The following is an 18395-nucleotide window of genomic DNA, read 5'->3' as shown; positions in this document are numbered from 1 at the left end:
AAAAAAAAGGCATCATTTTACTGCAGAACTGTTTTTCTGTCTGATATAGAACATTGATACGAGATTTTCTTGGCCAATCTGACATGCAAATCTCTGGAGTTATCAGGTCACAGACTCTTCCTCATCATTCATCATGTCAGTGATCATCATCTTCCTTAAATTAACCTCAAATACACCAGAGATCTATAGTGACAGCAATGTCCCCACCAGTGCTGTACCCCACTGCGAGAGTGACAGACTCATCCCCACCAGTGCTGTACCCCACTGCGAGAGTGACAGACTCATCCCCAGTGCTGTACCCCACTGCGAGAGTGACAGACTCATCCCCAGTGCTGTACCCCACTGCGAGAGTGACAGATTCATCCCCACCAGTGCTGCACCCCACTGCGAGAGTGACAGACTCATCCCCACCAGTGCTGTACCCCACTGCGAGAGTGACAGACTCATCCCCACCAGTACCGTACCCCACTGCGAGAGTGACAGACTTATCCCCACCAGTACTGTACCCCACTGCGAGAGTGACAGACTCATCCCCAGTGCTGTACCCCACTGCGAGTGACAGACTCATCCCCAGTGCTGTACCCCACTGCTTTAATGAGACCCGTCCCCAACAGCACCTTACCCCATTACTATAGTGATAGACCCTCCCCACCAGTACTGTAACCGAGTGTTATAATGACAGATCTATCCCCATCAATACTGTACCCCACTGCTACAGCGACACTCATCCCCATCAATACTGTACCCCACTGCTAAAGTAACAGACTCATCCCCACCAGTACTGTACCCTGTTACAGTGACAGACCTGACCCCACCAGTACTGTACCCTAATGTTAGTGACAGACCTAACCCCACCAGTACTGTATCCTAACGTTACAGTAACAGACCCATTCCCACCAGTACTGTACCCCACTGCTACAATGACAGACCTCACCAGTACTGTATCCTAATGTTATAGTGACAGACCCATTCCCACCAGTACGGTACCCCACTGCTACAATAACAGACCTGTCCTCACCAGTACTGTACCCCAGTATTAGTGACAGACCCATCCCTACCTGCACTGTACCCCACTGCTACATGACAGACCTGTCCTCATCAGTACTGTAACCTAGTGTTATAGAGCAACAGACCCACCCCCACCAGTATGCTACCTCCGTGTTTTATGCTGACAGACCCGTCACCACCAGTACTGCACCCTAGTACTACATAATGACACTCATCCCCACTAGTACAGTACCCCACTGCTAAAGTGACAGACCCATCCCCACCAGTACTGTACCCTAATGTTAGTGACAGACCTAACCCCACCAGTACTGTATCCTAATGTTACAGTAACAGACCCATTCCCACCAGTACTGTACCCCACTGCTACAATGACAGACCTCACCAGTACTGTATCCTAATGTTATAGTGACAGACCCATTCCCACCAGTACTGTACCCCACTGCTACAATAACAGACCTGTCCTCACCAGTACTGTACCCCAGTATTAGTGACAGACCCATCCCTACCTGCACTGTACCCCACTGCTACATGACAGACCTGTCATCAGTACTGTAACCTAGTGTTATAGAGCAACAGACCCACCCCCACCAGTATTCTACCTCCGTGTTTTATGCTGACAGACCCGTCACCACCAGTACTGCACCCTAGTATTACATAATGACACTCATCCCCACTAGTACAGTACCCCACTGCTAAAGTGACAGACCCATCCCCACCAGTACTGTACCCTAATGCTATACTGTGTTATACAGTGGCTGACCATCCCCAGCAGTACAGTATCCCATGTTATACAGAGACAGATGCAACCCCACCAGTACTGTACCCCAGTTAAACAGTGACAGACCTGTCCCCACCAGTATTGTACCCCAGTTAAATAGTGACAGACCCATCCCCACCAGTACTGTGCCCCAGACCTGTCCTCACCAGTATTGTACCCCAGTTAAATAGTGACAGACCCATCCCCACCAGTACTGTGCCCCAGTGTTATACAGTGACAGACTGGCTGAGCTGCCTTACTCAGGTAAACCCGAGGCATTCAAAACATTGTTGCCCTAATGAAGTAAATTACTGCGGATGCCAGTATCTGAAACCAAAAGAAGAATGTTGGAAAACCTTAGCAGGTCTGGCAGCATCTGTAAGGAGAGAAAACAGCTGACACTGAGTCCAGGTGACCCTTTGTCAAAGCTCTGACAAAGGGTCATCTGGACTCGCAACGTCAGCTCTTTTCTCTCCTGACAGGTGCTGCCAGACCTGCTGAGATTTTCCAACATTTTCTCTTTGGTCTGCCCTAATGAGATCTACCATTATGTACTGCACATCTGTCAGCCCTGTAGTCACTGCCACGCTCTCTGCAACACCACACTGCTCTAAATTCTTATCTATGCCCAAACTCGCTCTGCCACAGCTCAGCCCTTTGGGAACTTGCACAAACCCAACTCTCCTCTCCACCTCCTTTTCAGTGTTCAGTAACCTCCTTAAATCCACACCCCATGACCACTCTGCCTAGAGGCTGCTCAATAGATGGTGACCCCCTGCAAGATGTGAACACAAAGTCTTCATTAACAAGCCTTGGCACAGACTCCAAAAAGATAAATAGTTGCCCTGGTCAAATCTTCATTGCTGCACGTGTAGTCTTGTTGTGAACAGAATGCCTCCAGATTTTACTACAAAGATTACACTTTAAGAAAAGCTAGGCATTGGCTGTAAAGAAAGAACCTGCATTGATATAGAGCCCTTCATGAGCACAGAACAGTTTAAAACACATTGTAGCCAATGAAATACTTCTGAAGTGCAGTCAGTGTTGTGACGTAGACAACATGGCAATCAGTTAACCCACAGTAAACTCCCACAAACAGCAATGTGATAACAATCAGGTAAATTGTTTTGTGTTATGTCAATTGAGGGTTAACCGTTAGCCAGGACACTGGGGAGAACTCCCCAGCTCTTCCATGGAACTGTTTTATGCTAAGAAGTCTCACAATAATAGGTTAAAGTCCAACAGGTTTATTCAGTAGCATAAGCCACAAGCTTTCGGAGCACTGCTCCTTCATCAGGTGAGTGGGAGTTCTGTTCACAAACAGGATATATAAAGGGACAAACTCAATTTACAAGATAATAGTTGGAATGCGAGTCTTTACAGGTAATCAAGATTAAAGGTACAGACAGACAATTTGAGTGGAGATGGGGTTAAGCACAGGTTAAAGAGGTGTGTATTGTTTCCAGACAGGACAGTTAGTGAGATTTTGCAAGGCCAGGCAAGTCGTGGGGGTTACAGATAGTTTGACGTGAACCCAAGATCCCGGTTGAGGCCGTCAGCATGTGTGCGGAACTTGGCCATCAGTCTCTGCTCAGTGACTCTGCGCTGTTGTGTGTCATGAAGGCCACCTTGAAGAACGTTTACCTTAAGATCAGGGGCCAAATTAATGCCCGTGATCGCTGAAGTGTTCCCCAACAGGAAGGGAACAATCTTGCCTGGTGATTGTCGAGTGACGTTCATTCATCCATTGTCGTAGCTTCTGCATGGTCTCCCCAGTGTACCATGCCTCAGGACATCCGACAACGCAGAATTGCTGAGCAGAAACTGTTAGCTAAGTTCCGCACACATGAGGACGGCCTCAACCGGGACCTTGGGTTCATGTCACACTATCTATAACCCCCACAACTTGCCTGGGCTTGCAAAATCTCAATAACTGCCCTGGCTTTAGACAATACAAATCTCTTTATCCTGTGCTTAACCCTCTCTTCATTCACATTGTCTGTACCTTTAAGACTTGATTACCTATAAAGATTCACATTCCAACCATTATCTTGTAAATTAAGTTTGTGTCTTTATATACCCTGTTTGCGAACACAACTCCCACTCACCTGATGAAGGAGCAGTGCTCCAAAAGCTTGTGGCTATCAAATAAACCTGTTGACTTTAACGTAGTATTGTGAGATTTCTTACTGTGCTTACCCCAGACCAACGCTGGCATCTCCACATCACTATGTACCAGAGGAGGCAGGCGGGGCATCAGTTTAATATCACATCCCCAAAGGAGCTGAAACTGCGGCACTCCTGCTGTACTGCACTGGAGCATCAGTCTAGATTTCTGTGCTCAATTCCTGGCATGGCGAATCATAGAATCATACAGTTCAGGAGGCCATTCAGCCCATCGTTTCTGCACTGTCCACAATCCCATTCAGGCCCTATCTCACATATTTACCCTGCTAATCCCCATGATACTAAGGGGCAATTTAACATGGCCAATCCACCTAACCTGTACGTCTCTGGGAGGAAACCGGATCACCCAGAGGAAACCCTCGCAGACATGGGAAGAATGTGCAGACTTCACAGACGGCCACCTTTTTCTAAGAAAAAAGCTCCAATAAGTAGTCTTGATGACTTCCTACTGAGCTGCATAAATTTAAGGATGTTTAAGCACTGGGGCAACAAGCTACTGCAGTGGGATTTATTGGGTAACCCTTTAGAAGCCGGGGATCAAACCCAGGCTCCTGGTACTGTGAGGCAGCGGTGCTAACCACTGCACCACCATGCCAACTAGAACATGAAACGTTCTAACTTAAGCATCCAACTGAGAAGAGTTTGGGACATCTTGATAGACCTGTCCCCACCAGTCAGTGATGATCTGGCAAGCTCACTATCTGTGCTTTCTTTATCCCACGTGAAGCTAGCAGGAAGAACAACATCACGGGTACTTCAGATGTAAAAATTGCTGGTGGTTGGGGCAGGAGATGGAAGCCTAAGTCTTTCAGGTCCCTCATCCACAAACATGGAGCCTTGGTAAGGGTAAATAAAGATTGGGAGTGGCTTTGAGAGGCAGAAGTGGCACGGCTGTGATCGAGGTTTGGGAACTCCGAGTGAGACAAGGTCCATGTTATCCTTGAAGCTGCCAGCTTACAAGGTAGCTGGAAATCTCAGGAAAAGGTCACTAGGCGGAACCACTTACCAGGAGGACCCAAGCAGCACTGGGCTTCAGCACAGCCATGGATGAAACAGCAATATCATCGGGGGCAAGGTAAATCCCTAACTCTCTGGGGAAGTGGCCCTTCACCTACCTGAATTCAAGAAAGTAGGAAATAATGGGTTGGGAAACTCCATTCCCTCCCCCCCCACCCACCCCCTGGACCCCCACTTTAACCACTCAATGCTCCCACTAGAAAATATATAGTGTTTACAATGGGTGACATGGTGGCACATTGATTAGCACTGCTGCCTCACAGTTCAGGAACCTGAGTTCGACTCCCGGCTTGCGGAGTTTGCACATTCTCCCCATGTCTGACAGAGTTTCCTCCGGATGCTCTGGTTTCCTTCCACAGGCCAAACGTGCGCGGGTTAGGTTGATTGGCCACGATAAATTGACCCTTAGTGTCCCGGAATGTGTAGGTTAGAGGGATTAGCGGGGTAAATGTGTGGGGTTATGGAGATAAGGCCTGGTTGGGACTGTGGTGGATGCAGATTCAATGGGCCAAATGGCCTCTTACTGCAGTGTGGGGATTCCATGATCCTTTTGTACACTGATGTATGATGGAGCCATCTCCTTTGCAAATTTTCAGTATAAAGCTTGAAGCCATATGACCCTCCTGTGCCCCTAGAATAACAGAATTATACAGCAGAGAAAATGACCATTCAACCCTTCTAAAGGGTTACCTAACAAATCCCACACCACTGCCTCATTGCCCCAGTGCTTAACCATCCTTAAGTTTATGCAGCTCAGTAGGAAGTCGTCAAGACTACATTTAGGAGATTTTTTCTTAGAAAAAGGTGGCTGTTTTAAATTATGCTCCATCGCCACAAACTATTTTGCAACTTCATTCAGATCAATTCATGATTGGAGAGCAATTGCAGCAACATGGGAGGGACAAAAATCAATCAAAATTGGAGCAGTTATTGCAGTGGTTTAGAAAGGCCCCTATTTACATAGTGGGGTCTGCAGAAAGGTCGGCATTCAAGATGGTAAACCCAGGAACCTCACAGCTCGGAAAGGAAGCACTTTGGCTGGAATATCACCTTCAAAGAGGTCAAAGTCCTGCAGGTCATCAGGCAATCGCTGGAGAACCTCTGCCAACTCTTCCTGATTTAGTTCCAGGTCATTTGGCATATCAGTGATCTCGTTGGTGATGTCATCAGGAATCTCATCAGCACTGAGCTCTGGAGTTGAGGAATTCCTGCAAAACGGAAAGGAAAAGGGGTTAGAGGTCAATTCTGGCCACATTGCATCAAGTTTAAACACAGCCTTTTAGAGAGATGAACAAGCTTCACAGGACAAGGCTCCCTTCTGTTCAAAAGTAGTAACAGGAGAAAATGAAATTTGGAAATCACCCTAGAATCATTGAATCCTGCAGTGCAGGAGTCCATTCAGCCCATCGGGTCTGCACCAACCACAATTCCACCCAGACTCTTTCCACATAACCCTATGAATTTACCCGAGCTAGTCCCTCTGACAGTAAGGGGCAATTTAGCATGGCCAATCCACCTAACCTGCACATCTTTGGGCTGTGGGAGGAAACCAGAACACCCAGTGGAAACCCATGCAGACACAGGGAGAATGTGCAGACTCCACACAGACAGTGACCTGAGCCAGGAATCAAACCTGGGTCCCTAGAGCTGTGAGACAGCAGTGCTAACCAGCCTGCCGCCCCAGTATACACCTAACTGCTTTGGACCCAGAATGAACTCATCTTACAGGGTTTAGTGACTCCAGAAAAATACATACATTTAATGCAATAAAATGTCTCAAAAATATCAGATAATATGCCCAATGAGCCAACGAGGTGGTATTTGGACAAATAACCAAAGGCATAATCAGAGAGCAAGTTATAAAGTGTGTCTTAAAAGGAAAAAAGTGGGTTAGAGAAGGATTTCCAGCACTATAAGTGGAGATAAAGTTGAAAGCACAGCTGCCAATATTAGAGCTGTTAAAATTGTGGATGCCCAAGGCAGCAGAATTGGATCCGCGCAAGTATCTCAAGGGTTGTGGGGGCTGGAGGAGATTACAGTAATGGGGAGGAGTGAGGCCATGGAAGGATTTGAAAACAAGGATGAGAATATGGGAGACTAGCTAGGAGTGCTTCCGAAATATCAGGCCTGAAGTAACTTAGCTAAGTTGGGGCCAGGTGATGATATGGAGGTGGAACTGGCAGTCTTAGTGATGGCATGAACTTGTGTTTGAAAGCTCATTGCAGGGCCAATGTGACACCAAGGTTGTAAACACTATCTAAATAGGGGACAGAATTGGTAGACAGAGGCCAAAAACGATGGCTTCAGTCTTCCCATTATTTAAATGGAAGAAATTTCTGCAGTACTGGATGCCGGTAAGTGGTCTGATAATTGAGTAAAAGTGGAGGATTCAAGGTAGAGTTGAAGGTAGGTCAACAGATTCTCATGAGGCACCAGAAATGACAGTGCAGGAGCAGGATGAGAAGCCATTGCCAGTGATTCATTGCTTACAATTAGACAGATAACAATGGAACCGGGCCCTCCATTTCCATTTATTTTACTCCATTTCAACTCATCATCCATTTTATCATCCTCCTTTTCCACTTCTATTTTTTCACTTCTCCATGCCATCTCCTCCCCCCCACTTCAGTGCAAATGCCACATTTCTCAGGCAGATCTTTAACAATCTGTACCTGTTCTGCCATTCTCGCATTCTGAACACTTAATGGGCAGTCTTAGCACTTTCTCAGCCTTCTCTATCCTCATCTACATTCCCTTTCTCCAATTCCACTTCTCTGTTGCTTTTCTTTGCACTTAACTCTAAGAAAGGGCCATTCCAGACGTGAAACATTGGCTCTATTCTCCTGCCACAGTGCTGTCAAACCTGCTGAGATTTTCCAGCGTGTTCTGTATTTTGTTCTCTCCCTACAGCCCAGCAGGCTAGCCTTGTTTCCAGCCCAGCCAGGAATACCCCTCCCTAAACCTTTCTGCCCCTTCCTCATGCTTTAGAGATGGTCAATAAAATCTACCCCTTTGACCCGAACCGATATATCAAGTGGCTGAATGTTGGATCGTATCTGAATAAACTCCGGTGAAATACGGGTGTGATGAGAAAAATCAGCTTCCACATATAAATAAACGCTCTGCCTCTTAACCAGGCATCGGGAAAGTCTCCCAAACTCTAACCCTTCAAGCAATTTATTACATCTCAGGGAAACTTTGAACTCTTCCTAAAGCTCCATGCCAAAAATGAGCTTCACCCATATGCAACCCACCAAGAGAAAGAAAGCCTCTTATTTATGCAGCATTTTTCCTGACTTCAGGATTTTCCAGAGTTCATTATAGCCAAGTCTGTTGTAAGTGCAGTTACCATGATACTGCTTTCATGGCAGCTGGTCTGTGTTGTTTCTGGGATCCTGCTGTGCAATGAAATAAAGACCAGATAGTCAGTTTCAGTAATGCTGGTCGGGATTGTTTACGACACCAGGGAGAACTCACCTACCCTTGTCCAAAACAGAGTTTTGCCAAGATGACAGACAGGGTCTCGGTTTAAGAAATCATTCTGAAGGTGGTATCTCTGACACTATCAGTACTGGACTGTGTCTGGATTGGGATCTGTACCCAAAACCTTCTGACTTAAGAGGCTAGAGCATATCCACTGAGTCACATTAATACACAAATACCTTTGGCGACAGTGGCTAGATAGCTAGTCCAGAGATGTGCTGGGACACAGGGACAAGGAAGTCCCAGGTTTAGTTTCTGAGCCAGCTGATTTTTGCAGAGGCAGCTCAATAGGTTTTGATTCTGAGTCCTGATAGGCACACACAGGTACTTGCTGATAATGCCTTCTACAGTCAATCAGTCTGCCAACACAAGTATGGCTTATCAGCAAGATTTGATTTATTGTTATATGTATTAGCATACAGTGAAAAGTATTGTTTCTTGCACATTATACAGACAAAGGATACCATTTATAGAGAAGGAAATGAGAGTGAGTGCAGAATGTAGTGTTACAGTCAAAGTTAGACTGTAGAGAAAGATCAACTTAATGCAAGGTAGGTCCATTCAAAAGTCTGATGGCAGCAGGGAAGAAGGTTGTACCACAGCTTGGCATGGCTCCTGCTCTGCCCAAGACGCCAAGAAACTACAAAAGATGGTGAACACAGCCCAATCCATCATGTAACCCAGCCTCCCATCCAGTGACTCTGCCTACACTTTGCACTGCCTCAGAAAAGCAGCCATCATAATTAAGGACCCATGCATCCCAGACATTCTCTTCCACCTTCTTCCTTTGGGGAAAAGATACAAAAGTCTGAGATTGTGTACCAACCGACTCAAGAACAGCTTCTCTCCTGCTGCCGTCAGACTTTTGAATGAATCTACCTTGCATTAAGTTGATCTTTCTCTACACCCTAGCTATGACTGTAACACTACATTCTGCACTCTTTCCTTTCCTTCTCTATGAACAGTATGCTTTGTCTGTATGGCACCCAAGAAACAATACTTTTCACCGTGTACCAATCCATGTGACAGTAATAAATCAAATCAAAGAAGGTTAACTAACATGAAAATCACCTCAGCAAGAGTTAGCATCTTCAGTTGGATATAGGGAGGAAGAAATAGGAGGACACAAACAATTTCACATCTCTTTTCTGAGCGAATGATGAACATCGAGACAGTATACCTCCGAAAATTCACCAAGAAACTGGAGCTACACTTGTGTGGGTCAGGAACTGGGTCACAATCTCTGGTGAGTTGCCTTTTTTCTCCACACTGAAGGTAATGCTTCCACCTACATTTGCAAATCAAAAAAGGAGACCACAAGCCTGCTCCACCATTCAATATCATGGCTGATCTTGGGAACTTTCCTTTTCCAGCCTGTTCCCTAAATTCCCTGAGGGACCAAAATCTGTCTATCCCACCTTAAGTATTGAGTGATGGAGCATCCACAATCCTCTGGGCTAGAGAATTCCAAATATTTACAATCTTCTGAGTGAAGTAAACTGTCCTCACTTCAGGCCTAAATGATCAGCCCCTTATCCTGAGACTGTGTTCCCCCTCTTTAAGATTATCCGACCAGTGGAAACAACCTCTCAGCATCCACCCCATTCAAAATCTTGTAGGTTTCAATGAGATGGGCTCTCGTTCTTCTAAACTCCAGAGAATACAAGTCTAAGTTATTCAGCCTCTCAAGCTCCCCAACCCAATGAAGCTTCGGTTATTCTGCAATCAATCAATAGCTAAAAAAAAATACAGATTTCATAGAAACAGGGCGGCACAGTGGCACTGTGGTTAGCATTTTCATAACTCACGGTCATAACCTGCACAATAAAACCACCAACTTGTATAATACCTTCTTACGAATAGCCATCACAATTGATGTTGCTGCAGACTTTTGTTTATAGATTCTGAGCTACAAACTCAGGTTCAATTCCAGGCTTGGGTCACTATATGTGTAGAGTTTGCACGTTCCCCCCGTGTCTGCATGGGTTTCCTCCGGGTGCTCCAGTTTCCTCCCACAGTCCGAAAGATGCGCAGGTTAGGTTGGTTGGCCATGCTAAACTGCCCCTCAGTGTCAGGGAAATTAGTGAAGTAAATATGTGGGGTTACGGGAATAGGGCCTGGCTAGGATTGTCGTTGGTGCAGGCTCGATGGGTCGAATAGCCTCTTTCTGCACTGTCGGGATTCTATGGCTCTATGAAACTTAGCACGCAGGTAGAATGTGACCCCCACAAGAACTCAGCTTTAGTTAGTGTCAAAGATCTGGACCTTGTAATTTTATTTTTAAGAGGAGCAATTATCATTGGAAGGCAGGGTGAACGGACTTTTTTTTAATAACAGGAATGTGGTTTTATTTAGAATGTTGTGGATTGTCTCAGCTGTTGTCATGGAATTTGTCACAGTGGTCAACACATGACCAGAGTTTCCAGATCAGGTTGTTGCACGAGGATTGGCCTGAAGCTTCCCCACCAAGACAGAAGTTCTTTAAATTTAATTTTTGCTTTGACCAGGCAGGGAGAAATCTCAGGAAAGAGGAACATAATTGTTATAATTTGAGTTAACACAGCATGGTGCGTTAACACAGCATGGTGTGGGCAAGTGCTCCTCTTATGTTCCTTCTTATGTTGAGTGCCTTCTCAGACTGTCCAAAAGGAAAAGGTGCTGCTCTCCAGCACAATCTGCAGGAAGGGAGCTGACTCTATTCTCTGTGCTTACCGAATGTGAGAGGCTGAGACGGACTCTCCAAGACTGGCAGGCATACAAAGGTTGCCCTGGGGCACTGCTGGAGGAATCGGTTTCTGAGGCCTCCGCGGGCCTCTCCGCCGCTTCTTCTTGTGTTTTTTGGTAAGTGCTGGAGGCTTGGTTTTCTTCCTGGGTTTCCTCTGCTGCTGGACTTTCCGATTGCTGTCCCCTCGCAAGAAGTTATCCTGAGACAAAACAAAGACGTGAAATGAAGCTAGAAATGAGATGGCGCACGAGGCCAGCCACCACCACCCCTCTCCCCACAGCAGAGAGAAACACAGGGGAGGGAGAGGGGAAAAATAGGTGTGGGGGGAGGGAGAGGGGGAGCAAAAGGGGAAGAGGGGACGGAGAGACACACCAGGATGGGTGGGAGGAGTTTGGCATGACAGGAAAAGCCTGGACTTGCAAAATCTCACTAACTGTTCTGTCTGGAGACAATACACACCTCTTTAGTCTGTGCTTAACGCTCTCTCATCTCACATTGTCAGTATCCTTAAGACTTGATCAGCTGTAAAGACTTGCATTCCAGCCATTATTCTGCAAATTGAGTTTGAGTTTGTGTCTTTATATGCCCTGTTTGTGAACAGAACTCCCACTCACCTGACGAAGGAGCAACGCTCCGAAAGCTAGTGGCTTTTGATACCAAATAAACCTGTTGGACTTTAACCTGGTGTTGTGAGGCTTCTTATTATGACAGGAACAGAACAGGTTGGGGTGAGGTAGAGACAGTGTGAGAGAAAGAGACAGATACAGACAGAACGTGCACTTCTCAAAGTGGTGACAGCAGCTGGGCTGCAGCGTCCAATGCTCTTAGAGTGGGGTGACACTGTATCATGAAGTTTTCACTTATCTTACCAGACTGCCACACAAACCTTGAAGGAAATTAGTTAGTAACATTGCACATGGTTTGCAACCCAGTGAGAAAGGACATGTGTTTTGTGCATTGTAAGAGCCCATGAACAAGGATCAGTTTTGCTTTGGTCAGGGTGAGAGAGGCATAGATTATGGGAGGAACCTTGGGCATCAAATTCACATCGGTAGGCAACACAGTGGCACAGTAGTTAGCCCTGTTGCCTCTGAGTACCAGGGACCCGGGTTCGATTTCGGGCTTGGGTCACTGTCTATACAGAGTCTGAAAGTTCTCCCCATGTCTGCATGGGTTTCCTCCGGGTGCTCTGGTTTCCTCCCACAGTCCAAAAGGCGTGCTGGTGAGGTGGACTGGCCGTGCTAAATTCTCCCTCGATGTACCTGAACAGGCACCGGAGTGTGGCAGCTAGGGGATTTTCACAGTAACTTCACTGCAGTGTTAATGTAAGCCTACTTGTGACACAAATAAATAAAATTTAAAACTGTAATTGTGCAGGAACGTCAGCCCATATTTTACACATTCCTGTGTTAAGTCGATGCGAAGTGAAAAAATAATTTAGTTGGTGATGGTCTCGCTATGTCCAATTTGGTGAAGGGCCTTTTTGTCCTCTCAATTTCACTGCACATAAACGATATAGAACCAGATGTATAGAGGAATAGAAATAACATTGCATGGCTCAGTGGCACCGCCAGCAGGAATCTACTGTCACTACAAGTCCAAACTGGGTGACAGAGGGATAAAACCGTGCAAGTAAACCTGTGACCAAGACTTGAACCCAGCCTAAATTGATGAGAGGTCTGGGCCTTTGCACAAGACATTAGGAAAAAACAGTTTGAACAGTCCAATATCACACTCAGGCTAAAACATCCTGGCTAATTCTACAGTGCCACACTGAAGCAGTTTTTGTAGTCAAGTGTCGATGTGTGTAACTAATGGAACCTGCATTTGATCTGGGGCTATTAATTGCACCCAACATACTGGCTATTTTTCCTTGCAGTCGATATAACCCCTGAACATCCATAGACGTTAACTGGTGTGTTACTTCGTTGGAGCGATTCAATATTATTCCCACTGCCCCACCCTTAGCCAGAGTTCATACGTCACTGCTCTGTCCTCTGCTCTCCTCGAAGAATGCAATGATCACTGCCTCCTCTTCCTGTGGCAATATAGTTCATGCTCCAGCAACTCTCTTGTGCAAATACATCCCTCTCAACCTGCTTGCCCTCGGTTTCCACAAGTGTAAGCAAGAACCTAACTATTTCTGCAGCATCTTTCAAAACTTCAGGATGTACCAAAGTGTTCAGTAGCAAATTAAAGACCTCTTTTTAATAAAAAAGAGCAGTTATTGCTTATACGATACACCTTCCATACCCACTTGGTCAAAGCCCTTCAGTTTTAAAAGTCTTCATTAAATCTCATTTCGCCCTTTGCTCAAGATATGTCCTGCTCCCCCAGTATAAAAGCTCCTGTTATCTCATGACATTAAGATTATTACGCCAACGAGATTTCCCAATCTCAAGGATCATCCTGACCTGGAAATGTTTGAGGTGAACAGCAGATACAAAAAAAACTACAGTGGTTTCTGTGTCTCCAGCACCAACATTTTGTTTAAAAGCACATATACATACATTTGTCTAGAAATTTACCATTTTCTTTGCATGTTCTTCGCACAGTGGCGTCTGGTGCGTGATGTCAAACACTGGAATGGAACACTGTTGCCCATCTGCGAACTTGGCCGTGCAGCTTGAGAACAGCTGCTGAGAGCGACTCAACAGGATATCTGAATCACTCAAGGTCAAGAAAACGTTGTTAGCCTTGGACTGAAACCCAGTGAACACCTCGTTCAAAAGGCAATCATAACTCTCTATTCAGCGGCCGCTTAATATCAGACCCCCAGAATAAACAAGCCTTTACAAAGGAAGGTCAGCAATCAGAAATTAGTCCCAAAATGTGTTGTTTATTCTTTGCACTGGGTGCAGTGACCACATCAAGGTTGTGAGCCATTACCTCCTGCCTTCTGGATTTTCAACTTGGTGTATTTAAAACACATTACAGAGGGAGAGGCATGGGAAGTCTGTCAACAGCGCACAATCTAATCTACTCCCTAAAGTCAAGGTCAGGGAGAGTGTTCCATATCCACTGTAACCCCATTCCATTGTGGGTGCATCACCCAATGAGATCATTGCGGATCTGAATCCCAAATCCTTGCACGTATCTTGGTTCCCTTGACAAGCATACATCTATTGATCTCAGACTAAAAGTTATTAATTTAGCTAGCATCGACTACTTTTTGTGGGAGTGTTTCATGCTCTGAACACCCTTTGCACAGAGAAGTGTTTTCTAACTTTTCTCCTGAATGATCTGGCTCTGATTTTAAGATAAAAAGGAAAAAAAGCAAATTACCTTGGATGCTGGAATCTGAAACCAAAAGAGAAAATGCTGGAAAATCTCAAAATCGGAAGGAGAAAAGAACTGATGTTTCGAGTCCAGATGACTCCCGGACTTGAAACATCAGCTCTTTTCTCTCCTTACAGATGCTGCCAGACTTGCTGAGATTTTCTAGCATTTTCTCTTCAGATTTTAAGGCAATGTCCAACTGCCCTACACTCCTACACCAGCAGAAAAACCCAATCTCAACCTACCCTACTGAGAGCAACAGCACACTGGAAACAAAACATTCTGGCTAATGGGTAATGCATGCATTCAGGAAGGTTTGGAACCGCTGCATCTAGGGTTGGGTCCAATTGATCTTTGTTGAATAATTTAAGATTGGGCATAGCAAGTAAATTAAAACTGCCTCAGGGCACAAGGAGTGCAAGACTGCAATGCACTAGAAGAGAACGGGGACAGGTTAGCAGAATGGCAGATTCAACTTCATGTGGATAAGTGTGCAGTAGCATATTTGTGGGAGAGACAAGAATAACTAGACATTGAGGAATCAACAGAAAAGCCTGGGGTTCAAATACACTGAAAAATGAAATTAAGCCCCCCCGCAAACAAAAAAAATGCCAACAGCAGTTTTAACTTTATAAAACAAATTATACAAGGCACGGCGTTACAGTTTGGAGTACCATATACCATCTTTGAAACGTTGTAAAAGAACATTAAAAACTCACAGAATACTACAGCATACCATTCACCAGGGTGACAGTGCGGCAGGCAACTAGTTATAAAAAAGGACTCAAGAAGCTCAGACTATTTCTGCTAGAGCAATAAAATTGCTATGAGGAGATTTAATAGAGAGCTTCAAAATCCTGAAAGGTTTTGGAATGACAAATGGGGAAGATCCTACTTCCTCTGGCTGGGGAATGGAAATGATAAGCGAGCTAATCAAGCACGGGGGAAAGAGGTTAGGAGGAATTTCTTCATACTGTACGCAGTTAGACACAATGAGTGACTGAGGCAGAGACAAAGGCATTTTTTAGGGGTAACTGGATAAATGTTTGACACAGCCAGAGATCGAGCTACGCAGCAAGGATGCATAGTGAGATTAATTTCGGATTGCTCCCGAGCTAACATGAACGGTTTCCTAAATAACAACAGAAATGCAGGAGTAAGTCATTTGGCCTCTCAAGTTTGCTCTACCAATCAATAAGATCATGGCTGCTCTGATTGTGGCCTTAAGTCCACTTTCTTGCCTCCCTATAACCTGCAACTCCCTCCTTGATCGAAAGTCTAACTCAACCTGAAATATATTCAATGACCCACTGCTCTCTGTGGAAAAGAGTTCCCAAGTCTAATGACCCCAAGAGAAAAAAATTCTCATCTCATTCTTAAATGGGAAACTCATTATTTTTAAACTCTACCCTCTAATTCTAGATTTCTCCATGATGGGAAAGATCCTCTCGACCCCCAACCTGTGAAAGTTAGCTCAGAATCTTGTATGTTTCAATAAGATTACCTCTCAATCTTCTTCACGCCAATGAGTACAGGCCCAATCTGCACATCCTTTCCCCATTAGAAACCCCTCCATCCTAGGGAAGCTTTCCTGAACTGCTTCCAATACCTCCTTCCTTTCTCCCTGAAGAAGGCCGATACCATACACAAAACCTGGTGTGGTATCACTAACAATATCCTTGTGGCATCTTATCAAATGCCTTTTGGAAATCCAAGTACACCACATATCCAGGTTCCCCTTTATCCACCCATCTTGCTACACCTTGAAAGGACTTGTCAAATACAATTGCCCTTTCACAAAACCATGTTGACTCTGCCTGATTGTGCTGTGAATCTCTGAAATGTCCTTTAATAATTATTTTGCGCATAATCCTCAAACATTTTACCAGAATGCTTCAACAACAACTCAATTTCATTGTGCACTCAACTCAAGATAAAAGGGACATTGAAAACTAATCAGGTAGCAACGTTCCATTAAACAAAAAGTTTTTTGCCGCGACCTACTCTTTATCCTTGCTTCAGTGAAATTTCAGGTCAGCCATTTGAGAAAGGGACACTATTAAGGATACGTTGAAAACAGTGCCTGGTGTATGGAAGAGACATGTTGGAGCAGTGTTGGCCCTTGATGGTTCCTGTACATAGTGCTGGTTCCACTACTCTGTGCTCTGGCTGCTTCATGCTGAAAAGAATGACAGTGAGATTAGTCAGCCCTCGAGAAGTACAGATGTTTAGCCTGGTCATGAGGCCAAGCCGCACAGAGATTTCTTTGTGCCATGCAACAGCTTGATAGGGAACAGGTACCACAAAGCAGATCTTCCCTACTTTAGGATCGAAGATCTGTGCCATTGGGGATGGGTGTTGAGATAGTTTCCAATAGAGAGAAGAATTGACCACAGGAGTCATTTGTGCCTCTTTTGGTAGCCAGTTAGATGGCAGAGGTTACATATCTCTCTCAGTTGGTATACAGTGGGTGGCACAGAGAAACTTAAAAATGGGAATGGAGGCTTTAATGCACCTTCCCTTGGTATCAAACATTTATGTGATGTATAATTCCTCTAAACCAGCAATTATTTTCAGTTATTTGAGCATCATGAGCTACTTAAACTCAAGGGCACAAGGCAGCACAATAAAGTATTTCTTTCTTCCAACTGCACCTAATCTAAAAGCAGAAAAATCTACATAATATGAGTCATAGAATCATAGAAACCCCATAGTGCAGGAAGAGGCCATTTGGCCCATCGAGTCTGCATAGACCACAACCCCACCCAGGCCCGACCCCATATCCCTACTGATTTTACCCACTAATCCCTTTAACCTACGCATCTCAGGGCATTAAGGAACAACCTAACCTGTACATCTTTGGACTGAGGGGGGAAACCGGAGCACCCAGAGAAAAACCACACAGACATAAGGAGAATGTGCATACTCCGCACAGACAGCGACACAAGCTGGGAATTGAACCCAGGTCCCTGGAGTTGTGAAGCAGCAGTGCTAACCAATATGGTATCAAGTGGCAAAGCACTTCACGTGAGTTATTCGGCACAGCTATGTTGGATAGGTAAACTCTGCAGCCAGTTGACACACAGTAAGGTCCTAGAACAACGACAATATCAGGGAATCTGCTTTTGGATTAGTCAGGACACTGGGAGAAACCCAGGTCCTCTTCAAAATGCACCCTGGACCTTCAACATCCACCTGAACAGTCAAATGATTTCTACCCCACTGCAATGTCAATCATGCTCTTCCTCTCTCTCATTGAGAAAGGGGAAAATCACATTCTTTCTCTCATGATGAATCAATTCGGTCAACTATTCTTGCTTCTATTAATGTATTATTCTCACTGTATTATTCTGTGATATGATCACAGAACCATACAGTACAGAAAGAGACCATTCACTTCATTGTGCTTGCTCTTTGAAAAGGTCACTCAATTTGTCCCATTTCCAATGGTTCCCACAGCCCACAGTCAAATGTCCCCCTTTCAAGTATCCTTCCAATAGGGCAGCACTGTGGCACAGTGTTTAGCACTTCTGCCTCACAGTGCCAGGGACCCAGGTTCAATTCCAGCCTCAGGACACTGTTTGTGTGGAGTTTGCATATTCTCCCTGTGTCTGTGTCTCCTGATGCTTCAGTTTCCTCCCACAGTCCAAAGACATGCGGGTTAGGTTGATTGGCCATGCTGAATTGGCCCTAGTGTCAGGGGGAATAGCAGGGTAAATCTGTGGGGTTACAGGAAACAGGGCCTGGGTGGGGTTGTGGTCAGTACAGACTTGATGGGCTGAATAGACTCCTTCTGTACTGTAGGGATTCTACGATTCAATTCCCTTTTCATAGCTAATATCAAATCTGTTTCTACCACCCTTGGGAGCTATACTATAGATACGAAGTTGCTGCTTAAAAAATCTCATCCTGCAATGGCTGCTTTTGCTAATCTTAAAT

General features: G+C 45.1%; 1 protein-coding gene across 4 annotated transcripts in view; it reads right to left on the bottom strand.

The window, feature by feature from the left end:
- ino80db (INO80 complex subunit Db) overlaps window positions 1-18395 on the bottom strand; it is a 100789-nt gene that overhangs the window by 11366 nt on the left and 71028 nt on the right. For all 4 annotated transcript variants that reach the window (XM_080198589.1, XM_080198587.1, XM_080198588.1 and 1 more), the window contains 4 exons: window positions 16526-16635; window positions 13706-13839; window positions 11165-11376; window positions 6020-6177 (listed from right to left, as the gene is read on the bottom strand). In XM_080198589.1, coding sequence (XP_080054715.1) covers window positions 6020-6177; window positions 11165-11376; window positions 13706-13839; window positions 16526-16635 — 614 coding nt within the window. The remainder of the gene's footprint in view (window positions 1-6019; window positions 6178-11164; window positions 11377-13705; window positions 13840-16525; window positions 16636-18395) is intronic.

This window comes from Carcharhinus amblyrhynchos, chromosome 11, assembly GCF_965287045.1.
Source record: "Carcharhinus amblyrhynchos chromosome 11, sCarAmb.v2.hapA, whole genome shotgun sequence".
NCBI lineage: Eukaryota > Metazoa > Chordata > Chondrichthyes > Carcharhiniformes > Carcharhinidae > Carcharhinus > Carcharhinus amblyrhynchos.
This window is presented reverse-complemented; position numbering and strand designations above follow the sequence as displayed.